The sequence below is a fragment of the Aureobasidium melanogenum genome (genome assembly GCF_000721775.1).
Source record: "Aureobasidium melanogenum CBS 110374 unplaced genomic scaffold scaffold_12, whole genome shotgun sequence".
NCBI lineage: Eukaryota > Fungi > Ascomycota > Dothideomycetes > Dothideales > Saccotheciaceae > Aureobasidium > Aureobasidium melanogenum.
The window spans coordinates 35,225-51,776 of record NW_024470064.1 but is presented as its reverse complement, the minus strand read 5'-3'; the positions used below and the strand labels follow the sequence as shown (position 1 = coordinate 51,776).

Genomic DNA, 16,552 nt, shown 5'->3' with positions numbered 1-16,552 from the left:
CTTAGGGTTACACATCATCATGGCGACGCCTCGACTTACCGATCTTGGGGCTGCTTTGGACAGCTTCAAGGCTCATAGAAACTCTTCGTAGGAAGTAGAGCTGATGACGCTTTGGATCTTGTATAATCCGAGCGCAACAACATCACCCTTCTCGGCAAGTTCGTCTGCGATCACGACACTGCCTACATTCACAACGAGACTAGCCATTGTGGTGCGTGGCGGCGTCGAAGATATTGTCCAATTTGGCCCTGAAATCGACTACTTTAACCGCAACAACATAATCCATCTCGGATTGTTCACTTGCGACTACGAAACTGGCTACCTCTACAACTTCAATAAGGCTACCTTCGCAAGAGGAAACAGCGAGGTCTCCGTTGACTACCGCCACAATTTCACCCCTACCGGTGACGCAGACCGTGACAGTGTTGATTATGATCAGTTCAATTGGCAGTGGTTCGAAACTCAAAACTGGGTACGCAACGATCCTGTCGATCTCATCAGCTGACAGTAGATGGATCACATCAATGCATCGCTGGAGGATGAAATCGAGCACCGACTACAACATCGGCTATTTCTTGAAATCCATCCAAAGAAAGCCAATCAATAGAGCTGATGTCTAAGAGCTCACAGCACAAAAACTCCTGTTATTATCTTGATATCGACGAGCGACTGCGACTACGACTCAGCTTGCAAGAGAGTCCTGATGGCTGGAATGATTCACAGACAGTTTACCTTATCTCAGTCATTGTATATAGCCTTCTCTGGTCGGAAACTGTAGTCATTGGAGCCCCGAGGATGTGATCGCCGACCAATCTCAGCATGTCATCCATCTCACCTGTCGAAATCCCTACCAAGATGAACGAAACCTCAAAAGACGTGGCCCCAGGACAACTTTCATCAGCACTCTGAAAGACACAAACGGCACCAGCACCATGTCGCCCGAGAATGTTTCAGATGACAAGAGATTTGACACTCACCTGGCCGTGATCGCAGCACATCTGGAGCACTCAAACTTGTCTTCCTTGGCAATGTACAATTGATAACATCCTTATGGAGACTTGGCTTGAGAAGTGGACTAGGCTTCCCCGTTGTATACATACTCTCCTATATATTGTTCACGGAGCAACATCTGTCTCCATGTCTACAAGCAGGAGTATGCTACTGTGACTGATGGTCAAGCTTGTAGCCATTACGAGAAGTTCAAGCGACAATGCGAAGATGCCTGTGTGAGGCTCAAGGCTTACAACGAGCTTCAACAAAAGATTCAGACCGAGGCTAATCCAGGTCTTCAGCACCGGTGCTGGTGTCAAAGGTTCTACTGCACACTTTGCTCAGACCAGGGAATCTTGCAAGAAGCTTAGGAGTTTGACACTGCTCCAAAACCAGAGCCAATGCAGCCCAAGCAAAGCTTGCCTCTATGAAGATTCACAAGCCATTGCGAAGACCCTGATGTCACTAGTCAGTGGCCTCAATGACCGCTTCCAATCCCTTATATAGCTGGACCTCTCAATGGAAACCGGCGCTGCTGTCTCACTTGTTCCTCACCGCAGTCAGCTCCGCTCATCATCTTTCCCTGCTTCCTCCAATCTCCCCCTTCTCGAGATTCTCTCTTTGCACTTCAAGGATTTTGCCTCTGCCGGTAGAATCTACAGAAAGCTTGTGCACTTGCGGTGAAGACCACAGACAGCTTGTGCACTTGACGAACCTCACACACTGCAACTTTGTGACAGCACTGGTCCTTACTTCTGATACTACAGATGTACATAGACCTATCTACCCCTCGTCCTCTTCTCACGATGGGAAAGGTATGCCTGATCCTCCCGAAGGACTTTATACAGCGGTCCAAGAACTCCAAGCAATGTTGCGCAGACGATCTTCCTTGTAAAGCATATCGTTATGTGCAGCGATGGCCATGCCGCAGAATATCTCAACAGCCAGTAAAGATGTGAATTACAGCCACAAACCTCATGGTGCTCTCCGAGACATAAATGAACACAGTCGGCTTCAAGACACGCTCACTTCCATCGATTGTGCTTCGAAGCCGGGGCACAGGGCTTCATCGAGGATGTTCATGTAGCTTTGCTATCGCATCAGTCGTTCCTTTATCAATGCGTTCGCAAGCCCCGTGCCGCCTACGGCGCTAAGACCAAGAAGCTTTCAGCTTCCAGCAGTGTTCTTGACTGGACATCAACTGTAGCCAAGACAGCACTCGCCTGGGCACACGCCTTATTCGCACGTATATAGCGACGACCGAGAAGCAAAGTGAGCGTGCTTGGTAGTTCCACGACGCCCCACTCCAAACCATATATCTAGCGCTTAAAAGTTCGAATGAGTTTTGGCTGTGAATACCAGGGTGCGCATGATGTCTTTGATGCGCCCCGCTCGAAGTATTACTTCTCACCTCGACTGTAAGGTTGGCAACATCCTTCAGCAAGCCATCATGTGGGTTCGACTGGAACCGTTTTTTTTTTGTCGCTCATGCTGACACTACCTCCGATGAATTGGACTCTACTGGTGGATCATTCCATGCTTAGAACGCTTGTCACCCAAAAGCATAAAAGTGGGAGTGAACAAATTCTACTTCCGCTGAGTGATATTGGCTGATATCAAGCTTGCCAGCCTTGTAATGTTCCTTGTTCTTGCGTCTACTATAGTTTAGCTATGAATTGCTGCTGCTCCTTGAGAACACTGTCTGCTTCTTGCACAAGTGTCTCAACAATAACTCTTGCAGGCAAGTCTTCTCTGACTAATGGCGCAACCTTTCCCATGAGAATGGGGATCTGTCCGTCCAGTACTTCTTCGTCGTCAGGGTGCTTCTCGAGGTCATGGTGCACTGGGATGATGCCCTTTTCCTGAAGCGCCAACATCTCGACACGTCGGTCTTCCTCCCATCTGCGCAAGTATGGGGTGGCTTTGGAGTGCAGTGGTCTTCCAGTGAAGATAGTCGACCTGACAACGTCACCATGGCCAGCTGTCAGAAGCTCTTGCTTGTGGAACTTGGATGCTCCTGACTCTTTGCTCAAGATGAATCTGGTACCAACCCACACAGCGCTAGCGCCGAGCGACATGGCAGCCGCGACTGATCGGCCGTTGTACAAGCCACCTCCGGCGACCAGCTGCACTTGCTTGCCAGTATAAGGACTCTTGATCCCCTTAATGGCTTCGTAGACGGCTGGGATCAGGACCATGGTTGGGATCTCGCCAGTGTGACCGCCGGCTTCGTTGCCAGTTGCGCAAACAAAATCAGCACCGTTCCTGGCGGCTGCTACCGCATGCTTTGGTGCTCCGCACATGTTCATGTATAACACTCCTCCCTCATGAAGACGTTTGACCACATGTGCTGGAGCCAAACCAACTGCACAGACGAAGAGCGCCACTTTCCTATCGATGATAATGTCGATAAGCTTGTCCAAGTTGCCCTTGAGGTAATCGTAACTAGTCTCGTCAGCCAAAATTCTACAACACAATCGCAATGTATGCTGTGCCTACTTTGTCGCTCGGGCGCCTCCGCCAACTTTAGGGATGAGGAGATCTACTCCGAACGGCGCGTTCTTGTCGTCCAGCAGGGCTCGGGTGTTGTCAATCTGTTCTGCCATTTGCTCTGGTGTGTATGTGCCACCACCGATGACACCAAAGCCACCAGCATTTGTGACAGCAGCACACAGGGCCGGACTCGACACCTGGTTCATTCCAGCGAGCATGATAGGATGTTTGACGCCCAAGATGTCTGTGGACGGTGTCCTTAAGATCTCTAGGGTAGCACTGTCAGTCGCGACTAACAGCGATGTCAGGGTTTAGTGATGTTTCTCACGAGGAAGCGCCATTATGATCACGGGTTTTGGTCACTCTGCGACGTGAGAACTGGTAAATCTGTTGGCGGATTGAGATCAAAACTTCCAGGCGTAAAGACTCAAAAAATGTACTCAAGGTCGTATTATAAGAATATCCCGGAAAGCCGGAATCTCGAGCTCCCAGAATAATCCTCGGGCCGTGCTTCTACTGACAATATGTGTTAAGGTCATGGCACTGAATCAGCGCTGATCGCCCCCCGCTTCCCCACCCGGTTGACGGATGCAGCTCAGCCGTGATACGACTGGGGTTACGATGCGGGGCAGGGTATATCACTGAATCAGCGCTGACCACATCCGCTTTCGAGTTCGGATCGCGCGAGCCATCCTTCCTCTTGCTTCCTCGGGGTCTTGTGAGGGGGCGCACTCGGAAGAATTCAGTATCCTGAATCACACCTTGCTTTTGTAGTGAACCTTTGGTCCGAGGCGCAACGAATTGATACTGTGTTTAATGCTGATGATGGGCGTGATGTGTTCTTGTTCTACGCAACATCCATGATTTCCGACAGGACGGTCACCTCTGTCGATGATCTTCTATTCTATGCGATGAGACTAATAACTATATAGCGATATTGACATCTGGTTTGATCGTTGAACACTTGTTGGATATGAGTACCTAGATCCACTGTCTATCTAGATCTATCGACCGCCCATGGCCAAAGTCCCTCATAAGAACACCTTTTCCCTGACTATATATCTAGCTATGGACTACAGCTTCGCCTTCGGTGCAGCGAACGCCTTTTCCATTTCTTTGCGTGCAGGGAGCTCTCCACGCACAAGCTTGCCTGTAACGTTCTTGGGAAGTGCTGCGATAGCATGTACACCACCACGGAGCTTCTTGTAGCCAGTAACACGCGTATCGACGAATTTCCGGATGTCCGCGAGAATCTCGCTTGTGTCCGCTTGCTTCTTGGTCGGGTTCAACACTACATAAGCGGTTGGAATCTGTGTCGATAGAAGCAAAAGTTAGCAGACATTCAAATTTAAATTCCCTCTTCTAAATTGTTCTTTGACATACCTCTGTCTGATTCTCTTTGTCCCAAGCAGCGCACACACCAGCTTCGGCGACGGCGGGATGTGAGTTCAGAAGATCCTCGAGCTCGGCAGGTGCAACTTGATTGCCCTTGTATTTGATCATCTCCTTCTTTCGGTCTTTGAACCAAAGGAAGTTGTCGTCGTCAATGGCTATAACGTCGCCTGTACACAGCCAACCGTCGCGGAAGCTCTCTTTTGTTGCGGCTTCGTTGTCACGGTATCCCATGAAGACAGTTGGGCCCTTGACGAGTGCTTGTCCGGGAGTGTTGCGAGGAACATCGCGATACTGATCATCAACGATTCGGAGCTTCACACTGGGGAATGGCTTTCCAACACTGCCGCGTTTCTCCACCGACCTGTGTGGGCGCAAGAAGGAAAGAGCAGTCTCACTCATTCCGAAACCTTGAACAATACTCACTCCCTGAAGAAGTTGCTGTAGAGATGCTACAACCTCTTGCTGCAATGCAGCCCCCGCGCACAGTAGATACTGGACGCTCGTCAGATCGAGTTTGCCGCTGAGAATCTCCGGATCCTTGGTAATCATCACTGCGATCGCGGGCACTGACTTCAAGCTTGTGGCTCTGATCTTTGCGCAAGCAGTTATCCATTTGCGGTAGTCAAACTGTCGCATGAGGACAGTGTGGGAGCCATTGTAAGCTCCGGGGAAGACAGCACCGACGATTCCAAACATATGCGCCAGTGGTGGATAGAACACTTCTATAGTGTGGTGGCCTATCGTCTCGTAACTGCCGCTGCGAGGCCCAAGAAGATGCCCAATCATATTATGATGGCTGAGAAGCACGCCCTTTGGCTTGCCAGTGGTGCCTGCAACAATAAGTCAACAACAGAAGCACGCATTCGATCAGAACATATCATACCCGAGCTGAAAAGCAAGACTGCTGGCACTTTGCGGTTATCTTCAGTAACAGCGTACGGTGGTATGGGTCGCTGATGAGGCACGTTGCTTGGGAACCCTTGGCCGCGAGTGGTGCCGAGGTCGATCACCTTTGCTGATTGAGCGGAAAGTTTGCTCAACGCAGAGTCCACGCGTGAGTGCAGCGCCGGATCGGTAAAGACAAACTTGGGTTTTGCAACAGAGAGGTAATGCGGGAGTTCGAACTCGGAGACGACTGCATTGATGCCCGCAAGAACTCCTCCAGCCCAGACCACGGCATGGGCCGCTTTGATCCATGCGACGCTGTTCGTTGCGTACATAGCTACGGTGTCTCCAGGTTGCAAGCCTATACTCTGCAGCCAAGCAGCATTTTTGGCGGTGTCTTCACGCAGCCCAGCATAAGTCACCGAATCGTACGGCTCCTCGAGGTCTGAAAAGATGACCTTATCATCGGCAACATCGTCTGGGTTGCTGCGGATCATATACTCCGACATGGACACATCAGTTGGTATGAGCATGTCCGGGTAAGGAGATTCGTATATGGTGATTGCTTGCGCCATTTCCGCTGATGTAAGGCTGGTGTAAGATGTGCAGTCGTGATAATTGCTCGGAGGGACTTTCAGACCATCTTTCTGAGCGAAGGCTAACATGATACATAAATAACACTTTACCATTCATGCGTCACATGGTAAAGTGGAGGTTGCAGTCGGAATTTCGGAACGATGCGTCCTGCCACGACAGCAAGCACTGATTCAGCGCTTCTCCAGCGGGGTTAAGATTTCGGAGCCACAAGATGTAATTTAGGCTGCTGGATCTGCCGAATTGGAATATCAGCTTGATTTAGTCTACGATAGATCAGACAAGCCTTTCTCCAGACACAATTTTGCACAAATTTCAAGCACCGCCACCAGAATGAATAAAGTCGAGATCTTTGGCGATTTGGCGCCGTGGGCTGAGCCCGCTTGGTATACTACCTTGGCTTCGCCATATTACAATGACAGTCACCGACGTCTACGTAAAGCAATTCGAAGCTACGTTGATGAACATGTCCTGCCTTATGAGGACGAATGGGAGGAAAATGGTCAAGTGCCAAAAGAAGTGAGTTTGGCCCTGTCGTCCCGTACAGGACACAGCTTTGAATGGTCTGACAACATTTGACAGGCCGCAATGGCTTTTACGAAGGCCGGTCTAGTGTTGCAAGATTTCCCCCGCAAGTATCGGGAGAGGGCAGGTGTTAAGTATATTGGCGGCGTAGCTCCAGAAGGTAACATTGGCATTCGCTGACTGATCGAATACTTTCGAAAAGTTGCTGAGCTGGGGTGGCAGATTACGACGTATTCCACTATATGGTGCTGCATGACGAGCTGTCACGCATAAAAACCGGAGTACAGGCCGGCCTCGCAGGAGCGTCTTCGATCGGCGCTCCTCCAGTACTTGCGCATGGCACAGAAGCACAGAAAGACGCTTGGCTGCCCGGGATATTCACTGGCGAAATTTCATTCTGCTTGGGCGCGACCGAGCCTACTGGTGGCTCAGACCTGGCCAATCTACGCACGACCGCTCAGAAAACTCCAGATGGTCGGTACTATGTTGTTAACGGACATAAGGTATGATGACTGGTAATGTGGCCTCTAACTATCAAGATCTGACAAGATCACAGAAATGGATAACTGGAGCACTCTCAGCTACACACATGACCACTGCCGTGCGCACGGGTGGTCCTGGTGCTCAAGGAGTATCGGTACTTGTGATTCCTACAAATTCGGAAGGATTTTCGGCTAGAAAGATCAAAAACAGTGGTAATAATGCTGGCAATTCATCATGGATAACGCTCGAAAATGTCAAGGTTCCTGTGACGAACCTGATAGGGAAAGAAAACGCAGGTTTCAAAGTCTTGATGACGAGTACGTGAATCAAATCTAGAGTCCAGGCATACATGAGCTGACGTGACCAGACTTCAACAAAGAACGTTTTCTTATTGCTGTGGCCATGAATCGTCAAGCACGCACTTGCTTGTCGACCGCTTTTGCGTATGCACAGGATCGCGTCACGTTTGGTAAACCCCTCTTCGACAATCAAGTAATCAGGCACAAGCTTGCCAATGTCGCTAAGGATATTGAAGCGCACTGGGCGTGGATCGAACAGATTGCGTACCATGTACATGTTAATGGTTGGACAGATGATGTGGCGAGTCGCATTGCTATGGCCAAAATCTTTGGGGGTCGCATGCTCGAATTGGCATGCCGAGAAGCGCAGCAAGTGCTTGGCGGCGTTGGATACCAGAGGGGTGGGGTTGGTGGTGCGGTGGAGCAGATCAGTCGAGATTTACGTGTCATGGTTGTTGGTGGAGGAAGTGAGGAGATAATTGGCGACCTGGCCGTGCGTCAAGAGCTCGCGTTGACGCAGCGGAAGGAGAAGTTGAATTCCAGACTGTGAAGCGGTCCAGAACGTGGAGGATCAGGAAGAGATGTCTCGAACATTTCTTTCAATCATGAATAGCAGGTTTCTATCCCTATTCATGAACAGTAGGGACTATCCTCACTCGACTGTGCTCATCAGGAGATTCTTGGCTTGGCATGGGCGACCAAGACATGCAGCTCACCATGTCAGAATGTTCTGAGACAAACTCGGTGGTAAGAGACCAGTTCTCCAGCCGCATGAAAGTCTGTATGAAGTCGGTGCGGATGCAGAGCTCCCCATCTGGTCGTGGTCTCAACAGAGTCATGTTCTTGGGCCACGTTAGCCTCATGGCAGAGATCATGTAACCAATCTTGGAGTGAATTTGAGCATCTGGCAGGTTTTGTTCGATGAGATTGTCCCGCATTCGTGGCCAGATACAGCCGTCAATTATGGCCTGGTGTGGCTGGCTAGTTTGGAGTTGGGTAGAGCGCATGAACTCTGGCAAGCGATCAAAGCGCTCTTGCGAGGGTTCCACACGCCATTTCGAGACAATGTAGGTAAGATATCCTTGACCACTGTTGTCAGTCTGGAGGAATAGCACTTTCGGTACGCGAGATCATGCAACTCACCGAGGGCGAGGCGTTCAGGGTCATTAAGGGTACCGTGCAGTGCACAAGAGAAGGCTATGTGGATTGCGTTACTCAACGGGTTTGTATGACTGCCATACAATATATCGGGGCCGCAGGGCGTGTCACTTAGATGTGTTACCACAGCAGGACATAACAACCAGGGCATCAGGCTCGCTGACAGGCTGTCCTCCGGGAAATTTTGTGGTACTCGGCTCCACGTCGAGGACGGGCTGCAGTCATCCAGCTGCTTTTGAGGGAGACTTGGCGAGCTATGATGGTGAGATATCTGGCCATTGGCGCCTTCCTGTATCAACTCGCTGCTGCCGGAGAGGAGCTCGATAGCGGCCGTGTGTTGACGACGAAGCTGAAGGTTTTCGGCGCGGAGAGTATCCAGGGCAGTACGGAGCTGCTGCACCTCAACCTCAAGCTGTGCCTGTATTTTATCACCCTGCTCCACGCGTTGCTGGAGTGCTTGCAGCTGGGTGTCACGACGTGCTCGGGCGGCATGCTGGGCACGTCGATCGCGCAGTCGCTTCTTCTCCAGGGAAGCAGCTGTGGGAGTCATGTGGCACTTCTATCAGTTCTGTAGGCTGTCAAAGCAACAGCGAATCAGCGACGAGGTCGTTTGCAGTGAGTCGGCCGAGCTGTCGCTCACAATGACTCAGCGTAAGGGTCGTCGGCAATGAATCAGCGGAGAGGGGTGATGGAAGTTGAAACACGAGGGGTCCCCACAAACTCGGCAAAAACGGCAGGGCTAACATTCGGGGAAGCGGGGTTGTCCCAGATCGTGGCTTGGCTGGGCATGCATCGGAATTCGGAAATTCTCAAAACTACATATCCTCAATACAGGACAGGACTAGATTTGTGATTCAAGCCACCTGTATCTTCATATAACTCTTCGATAGTGTCACTACTGGGTAGCCATATGTCGCCTCAACCACCACCCACTTCCGTCTACAATGTCACGTTCCCGGAGCCGGGCATCATGCTCGTTACCATCAATCGCCCATCGCAGATGAACAGCATTCCAATGAGCGGTCATCTGGAGGGGCAAACCCTCTTTGAATGGTTCGATGACGAGCCCTCCTTGATTGTAGCTATCGTGACTGGAGCGGGACCTAAGGCATTTTGCGCTGGTGGAGACTTGAAACAGCAGCGCGATTCTCCCTACGGTGCGAGTCCACAGCAACAGCAACCCATGGCCCCATCAGGTGTTGCAGGATTGAGCCGTCGCACAGGTAAGAAACCTGTGATTGCCGCAGTGAATGGCTTTGCGTTTGGGGGCGGGGCTGAAATCTGTCTGAACTGGTATGTATTTGTTACCAATCACAGCGGCCTCCATCTCCTAGAATAACACTCTCAGCGATATGGTGATAGCTGCCAGACAAGCGATATTCGCTCTGCCCGAAGTGCGACGAGGTCTCTATGCAGGGGCTGGAGGTCTATCACGTGTTGTTCGAGTCTGCGGTCTACAGGTCGCTAGCGAGCTGGCCTTGACCGGGAGACGTATAAGTGCAGATGAAGCACACGGACTGGGTTTTGTCAATGTAGTGACCGACACAGTAGAGGAAATGATGGCGAAGGCCATGGCACTGGCGAGGCAGATAGCAGCTCAGTCGCCTGATGCTGTCCTTGTGACTCGCTCTGGCTTAAGAGAATCGCTGGCCTGTGGTAGTGTTGAAGAAGCCTCACAACGAACGGAGCAGAGGTATTCGCGCGCCTTGATGACATCTGAAAACCTGCGCATTGGGCTAGAAGCATTCGCAGCGAAGAAGCAGCCCAGATGGGTGCCATCGAGATTGTGATAGATTCAAGTCACCAAATCACCAAAGCCTACTATATGACGCAGTCCTACGAAAGATCTCGGATAAGCCTTTTAATAAGAATAAAAGGACAGATATTATGCGAACATCAGCGAGCCCAGCAGTCAAAAGGCCTTAATCTGCAGAACACAGACTTCTGAAGAATGCTTTTTTTGCTATTCCACTTTGATCTCTGGCGCTGTTTTATACTTCAAAAACAAGAAAACATTTGCTGACACAGCAGGAATACCTCATTCTTGCAGAATAGTAACGAACCACTTGTCAAGTCTTCTGAGTGCAGGGTTCTCGCGAGAATGCAGCATCTCCCAGAGTAACATGTGATCATGTGCCTCTCCTACTCCGATTTCCAGCTCAATGTGGCAGCTGGGAGCTTGTTGGCGAAGCATGTTTGCAAAGATAACGATGTGATCGCGGAAGAGCTCCTGCTCGCCCGCAGTGATATAGACATTGGAGACAACGTTCGCCAGCGCACGCCACCAACCATCATCTGCATCTTGAGGCATCGCCCAGCCTTGTTTCTTCGCTGATTCTGCTCGTCGGATATGAGAAGGTACGAAGAAAGTTGCGACGCCGGTTATTATGTGGTGAGGTAGCATGTCGATCCATGCATTTTCTTTGAATGAGGCTGTCGAACAGTCATCTGTAACCCACGGGGAGATTAGGAACGCTCCAGCCAAAGGGCGACTGATATTCACACTCGGCACTGAAGGATGTTTGTGCATCAAGTGAGACAAAAGGCTCAAGCTAAGATGACCACCAGCGGAGTCACCTCCAATGAAGATATCTCCTGGTTGATAACCAAGCTGCAAGAGGTGTTGCAGTGCGAGAGTTGCTTGCTGAAGCTGACGAGGATATTTTGACTGTGAAGTGAGATCATATTCTAATACAGCAGCTGCCATAGTCTTTGTTGTCGAGTCAGAAGCCTTGATAATCGATGAACACCAATTGAGATGTCCAGGTGCGATTGGAACGTAGTAGCCACCTCCGTGGAACAGCAAAACTACCTTTGATGCTTTGTCCTTGGTTTTCTTGATCCAATGCAGCCTGGTCGTACTATCAGCCAAGACGACAGTATCTTGAACTGGAGAGAGATTGCGGATTTTGGCTTCTTTCTCGATCCATGTTTGGTATGTTTGCGATGTGGGTCCATGAAGGTACAACATCTGTCGCTCGGTGAAACACGTCATGAGCGTACGGACCACTGTGGCAGTCAAATATTCCTTGATCGGGAGACCCCGCTGGACAGCCGTCGTCACTGTCTTGATCGTTTCCCTTATATAAACAAGCGGGACTGAGATGGTCAGGAGTGGACTCAAGATTCGGTGACAAAAACGACTTACCGCAGAACAAAAGTCGTGCGACCAGATCTACCTTTTCCCCCAAGGTGATTGTCCTGATCACATCCATAGCGTTTTGCAAGTTCGACGATGTTATCTTTGTGTTTTGGCTGCTCTGTGTTCGGTCCCAAGACGTATTGGCCAGTAGACGTGGGCATAGGTTCGCGGGGTATCACCGTGGGGGAACGTTCATTTGCTTCTTAAGTAAGCTCATGTATACGTTGCCGGTTATGGCAGCCGTAGATCGGCCCAGAGTTGGGAAGCCGCTAAAGGTTTGTGAGGGGTATCCATTATCTAACGGGTCGAAGAGTCAGGCACCCGAGCGCCCCGGGCCGGGAAGCCGAGGTGTTCTGTCTTGTCGCATATACCTGCAAGATGTGGTATTATATGTTCTCTGTAACCCATTTTGTTACCCGGCCATCTGAACCTCACCTTCTGCTGCATATCATGCAAGAACGATATGCTTAGAACGCTGCAAGCCATATGCATGATCTAGAAGTAGGTTATTGATCCTTGGCGGACACATTGTGCGTGATCCGCGTGACCTTTCAGATCCACCACCTACCCACATAGGACCCTTTCCTCCAAGCTTGGGCGTTTCATTCTGATTCCTCACATGGTCCTGTTTCACGTCAGGTCAAATGATTGACAACAATGATATCTTTCTGCCATACAATTCAATAAGATGCTGGCAGAGAGCAAAGATGAAAAGTCGTCCGGTTTTCAGCTTTCCGAAATTCATCTGCGAGATTGGTACGGAGCTGGGTCTACCCCGCACTGCTTCCGAGATCGACAGGAAGATCGTCAGGGGTTACGTCTGTGGCGTTGTCGAGGCAGGGTGTCTCTGGCATCCACTCATTTCGTGATTTCAACTCATCATGACTTGATCTATGTGTTGCCTTGTTTGGACTCTCAGGAGGTGGATGTCGTTCTAAATCCACTCTCTTGTGCTTTCCAAGCCTTTTTGCTTCCTAGCCAAAGATCATGTTGTATTGAGCTCTTATAGCAGATGAGCGGACCGACACAGGCAGCTCGTGTAAACCTCAAAGATTAATCCGGAGTGCCTCTTTCTGCAAAATTCAAGTTGACAAGCAATGCAAGATTGGCAGTGTAGGTGATGTTTGTTGCAAGATCAATGCATTGCTATTGTAAAGAACACCAAATGAGTACACATCGCAGCCGTCAAAATGGATATAACAAAGACAACATATGACAATATCAAAAGTTGGGAAACAGCAGTTCAAACATGGTTTACAGGAAGAGCCATCCACCGAACAACAAGCCCAGACCAAGGTTTGCAAGTCCCGCTGTCTTGGACGACACAGCAGCGCCTGTAGAAGCGGCGACACTGCTTGTGGCGCTAGCAGCCTTTGATGTGGCTGAACCTGATCCTGATCCTGAGCTGTGGGAAGCAGTACCCGAAGCTGCGGACGCAGAGGAGGCTGGTAAAAGACAATCAGCAAACACTTCGGACAGCAATGGACGGTGACTATGGGAGGGAAGAGCTTACCCGTCATGGAGTGACTGGAAGAACCACCAGCAGCGGCAGCAGAAGAAGCCATACTGGAAGAAGCCTTCGAGGACGAAGCCATCATGGAGGATGCTTGGGAAGAGGAGGCCATAATTGAGGAGGCGTGCGACGAAGATGCCATGGAAGACGACGAAGAAGAGCCTCCGGCCGCAGCACCGCCTGATGTGCCATTGCCATTGGCAGAGAGAATACCACCATAGACTTCACTGGGCACTGTGCTTGATCCAGCAGTTGATGCAGCGTTAATGAAGCCACCGATAGTCTCACCGCCCGAGGAGCTGATTCATTTATCAGCGGAGCAGAGGAAGTTTTGTTCATAGGCTACTTACGGAGGGTTGATCACGCCAACCATGCCAGCCTGGCAGTGATCTCCTTGAGGACAGTAGTACCAAATCGGATCAGTGTTGTTAATGGTGATCGTGAAGGTCGTGGCTGACTCTCCACTGGCGACTTGAACGAAGCCAGAGTTGAAGCCATCGGCTATAGCTGCACAAGGACTGGAGTAGCTGCTGCGAGCGACACCATGGGCGCGAGGATAGAAGTGGAAAGTGACTGTGTCGCCGACAGCGGCAGTAGTAGAGTTGGGGGAGAAGACCAGACCGCCTTCACCAACGTCAACAGAATGGGACGCAGCATAAGCAGTTCCCAAGAGAGACGAAACGAATGGCAAAGTATAAGACTTCATGTTGAGCTTGCGCAGTATTTTGGAGCAGCGATAGGAGACTGGAGATTGAAAGTGTTCAGACAGCTTTCAGCAGGGTCAAGTATGGCTTTATGAGAGGGGCCGCAAGGTTACGCATGAGCGATTGGTTTCCAAAGATCATTGCTGGTCAACGCCAGGAACCAAAACGTTCGAGTCGTTCGAGCCTAGATCTGCAGGGCTAAGGATCAATACAACAGCGAGACAATCAGAGGAGCTGTTCCGTGGAGGTCATGCGAGACCTGACTGGTCCAAAAGTATATAAGCATTTGTGGCTGATGACAAGCCGTTCTTAGATAGCGATTTGTTTGTTTAGAGGCTTATGCACAAATCGCAGAAGTCCATTCATGTTATCGATGAGCATCAACCTGAGTGATACTGATCGAAGTATTGAAACGTAAATGACGGGCCACCAATGCTCATCTGGCATGGAAAATCCAGTGGACGATGCGGTCGGCTGATGAAGGCCAGGGGGAAGGTTTGGGGAAGTGCGGAGAAGTAAACAACAATGTTTAAGGATAACGGCTGAACCGCGTTCCAGAACGACCCTGCAGCCCAGCTCAAAGTCAATGTCACCAGACTCAGCCCACGTGCTCACCTCCATTCGAAATTCTGACTGTGGTATCAAATTCAGCTCACAGGCTGTGCGCGAACTTGCGAAACGGGTCTGTACAACCCAATGTAGTCATCTAGGAGCCTCAAGATGTTGTAGCTCCTTTAGCATGTCCCAAGGTTGCTCTGTCGTCCTACACAGTGTCCGGGCGCATCTCTCTCAGGCGTCGCAAAGACTGGGCACTTTTCAGCATCTCCAACATCAGCCTCGGGTAATCCCACCCCATCTCGGCAGCAGCGATAGCACTCAAACTAGCCTGATCGTCTCTTCCAGGACGTCCAGGGCCAGTCATGTTTGGCTTTGGGTTCACGTCGAAAAGAGCGAACTTAGATCCCGGCTCTTCGGTGAAGCGACGAACATCAATTCGAATGAGAGCAGTGACACCCATCAGTTTGGCGACGTTCTCGCACTCGGTCGCAATGGCTGAATATGCAGGGTCTTTTGCGTACTCATCTGCGGTGATGGCGCGGGAATTAGCAGTTACAGCTACAATGCCGTTGTAAGGAACGACACCATTGGTATGGTTGAAGCGCGTGACAACGGGGAGAGCCCGATGAGACGGATGCTCGTCCGAAGGCGGCAGAACGGTGACAGTTGCCTCCTGGCCGGCGAGATAGTCTTCGAGGATGATGGCTGGAGACTCTTTGAACAGCGACTGCGCATGAGCACGCAGCTCTGCCATATCTTGGCAGACCTTGACGCCATGACTACCTCTGCCTCGAACTGGCTTGCCGACAACAGGGAAGCGGAGATCCAGCGATTGCAGCTTTGCATCCATGTCTGTACCATCGTCCTCGAGCAACCAGCCACGAGGCAGAGTGAACTTGCCAGACTTGCGCAACATGTCATTGACGTAGTGCTTATCATCGTGTAGCTCCACCATGCATGGAGGATGTCCAACGACCTTTACTTTGTCCTGATATTCTCCTACTCTTGCTGATGTTTGAAGTGGATGGTTGGCGAAGACGACCGTGTTGGAGAACAGGTGGGTGGCTCCCTTCTGCAGAGCTGCCAGTATACCATCTTCAGAGTCTGGGAAGCTCCATCCAACGTGCTCTCGAGGATCGGGTGAGTCGATGGGAGTGACAACGTCGATGCCAGGTTGGCGGCTCAAGTTGAAGGCGATGTCGGCGCATCCGTCCTGGTAGCCTGGACGAGATCAGTACTTTTGCTAGTATACCTGATGGATCAAGGATCAAACCTACCGCCAGGCTTCATTGGCTTACGAACGCCATTGATGGCTGGGGGTTCGATGGCTTGGTAGAGGAGGGCAACACGTGCCGTGTGGACACCTCTGCTGTTTTTGAGTTGAGACATGAGCTTGGTTCTTGTAATATGTCGAAAGTTCAAAGCCATTGGACTAAATTAATCTCCACAATGAAGTGAGAGAGTCATGTTTTATGTTACCTAGCAGGATCAAGAGAGAGCCATGCTCGGGCATGAGAGATACCAACCGACCGGCGTGAAGTCCTGAGGCCGTCGGAACCGCGCGAAACTTACCGGTCGACGATCGGCTTCGGTTTTTATCTGACCGTATACAGCCTGCTAAAGCCTACTGCTAGCCGGCTGGGAGATTTAGTCCGTCGTAATGAACCTTTACGAAGATCCGGCTGTGGTAGAGACATGCCGGATACTATTAATCAGGGAGCAGAGTCAGGAGCAGGGACGGTTGCAAGCTGCAGTGGGAGTGGAGAGTTTGGAGACAGAGCAAACACTTTCGTCATGACAGCGACACGGTCCG

At 50.7% G+C, this 16,552-nt stretch overlaps 9 protein-coding genes across 9 annotated transcripts; 3 read left to right on the top strand and 6 right to left on the bottom strand.

Moving 5' to 3' along the window:
- Window positions 1–103: 103 nt before the first annotated feature.
- Window positions 104–505, top strand: M437DRAFT_84984 (uncharacterized protein; the record flags this gene model as incomplete). Its single annotated transcript, XM_041028200.1, has 1 exon — window positions 104–505. One exon carries the CDS (start codon window positions 104–106, stop codon window positions 503–505), a length of 402 nt encoding a protein of 133 aa, XP_040879094.1.
- A 2,143-nt stretch (window positions 506–2,648) lies between these two features.
- Window positions 2,649–3,824, bottom strand: M437DRAFT_84983 (NPD-domain-containing protein; the record flags this gene model as incomplete). Its single annotated transcript, XM_041028199.1, has 3 exons — window positions 2,649–3,435; window positions 3,490–3,751; window positions 3,812–3,824. 3 exons carry the CDS (start codon window positions 3,822–3,824, stop codon window positions 2,649–2,651), a joined length of 1,062 nt encoding a protein of 353 aa, XP_040879093.1.
- Window positions 3,825–4,556: 732 nt separating this feature from the next.
- Window positions 4,557–6,338, bottom strand: M437DRAFT_49857 (luciferin 4-monooxygenase; the record flags this gene model as incomplete). The annotated part of the gene is made up of 4 exons (XM_041021908.1): window positions 4,557–4,793; window positions 4,867–5,708; window positions 5,762–5,831; window positions 6,081–6,338. The coding sequence occupies 4 exons, from the start codon at window positions 6,336–6,338 to the stop codon at window positions 4,557–4,559; spliced, it is 1,407 nt and encodes a 468-aa protein (XP_040879092.1).
- Window positions 6,339–6,690: 352 nt separating this feature from the next.
- Window positions 6,691–8,214, top strand: M437DRAFT_50090 (acyl-CoA dehydrogenase; the record flags this gene model as incomplete). The annotated part of the gene is made up of 5 exons (XM_041021947.1): window positions 6,691–6,876; window positions 6,940–7,042; window positions 7,105–7,385; window positions 7,439–7,682; window positions 7,733–8,214. The coding sequence occupies 5 exons, from the start codon at window positions 6,691–6,693 to the stop codon at window positions 8,212–8,214; spliced, it is 1,296 nt and encodes a 431-aa protein (XP_040879091.1).
- A 76-nt stretch (window positions 8,215–8,290) lies between these two features.
- Window positions 8,291–9,372, bottom strand: M437DRAFT_84980 (uncharacterized protein; the record flags this gene model as incomplete). Its single annotated transcript, XM_041028198.1, has 2 exons — window positions 8,291–8,745; window positions 8,808–9,372. The coding sequence occupies 2 exons, from the start codon at window positions 9,370–9,372 to the stop codon at window positions 8,291–8,293; spliced, it is 1,020 nt and encodes a 339-aa protein (XP_040879090.1).
- A 360-nt stretch (window positions 9,373–9,732) lies between these two features.
- M437DRAFT_50125 (enoyl-CoA hydratase) lies at window positions 9,733–10,612 on the top strand (the record flags this gene model as incomplete). The annotated part of the gene is made up of 2 exons (XM_041021953.1): window positions 9,733–10,115; window positions 10,171–10,612. The coding sequence occupies 2 exons, from the start codon at window positions 9,733–9,735 to the stop codon at window positions 10,610–10,612; spliced, it is 825 nt and encodes a 274-aa protein (XP_040879089.1).
- A 248-nt stretch (window positions 10,613–10,860) lies between these two features.
- M437DRAFT_75764 (alpha/beta-hydrolase) lies at window positions 10,861–12,125 on the bottom strand (the record flags this gene model as incomplete). Its single annotated transcript, XM_041026479.1, has 2 exons — window positions 10,861–11,921; window positions 12,002–12,125. 2 exons carry the CDS (start codon window positions 12,123–12,125, stop codon window positions 10,861–10,863), a joined length of 1,185 nt encoding a protein of 394 aa, XP_040879088.1.
- Window positions 12,126–13,823: 1,698 nt separating this feature from the next.
- Window positions 13,824–14,183, bottom strand: M437DRAFT_50089 (Cupredoxin; the record flags this gene model as incomplete). The annotated part of the gene is made up of 1 exon (XM_041021946.1): window positions 13,824–14,183. One exon carries the CDS (start codon window positions 14,181–14,183, stop codon window positions 13,824–13,826), a length of 360 nt encoding a protein of 119 aa, XP_040879087.1.
- Window positions 14,184–14,944: 761 nt separating this feature from the next.
- On the bottom strand, window positions 14,945–16,128 carry M437DRAFT_84976 (glutathione synthetase ATP-binding domain-like protein; the record flags this gene model as incomplete). The annotated part of the gene is made up of 2 exons (XM_041028197.1): window positions 14,945–15,960; window positions 16,017–16,128. The coding sequence occupies 2 exons, from the start codon at window positions 16,126–16,128 to the stop codon at window positions 14,945–14,947; spliced, it is 1,128 nt and encodes a 375-aa protein (XP_040879086.1).
- Window positions 16,129–16,552: the final 424 nt, after the last annotated feature.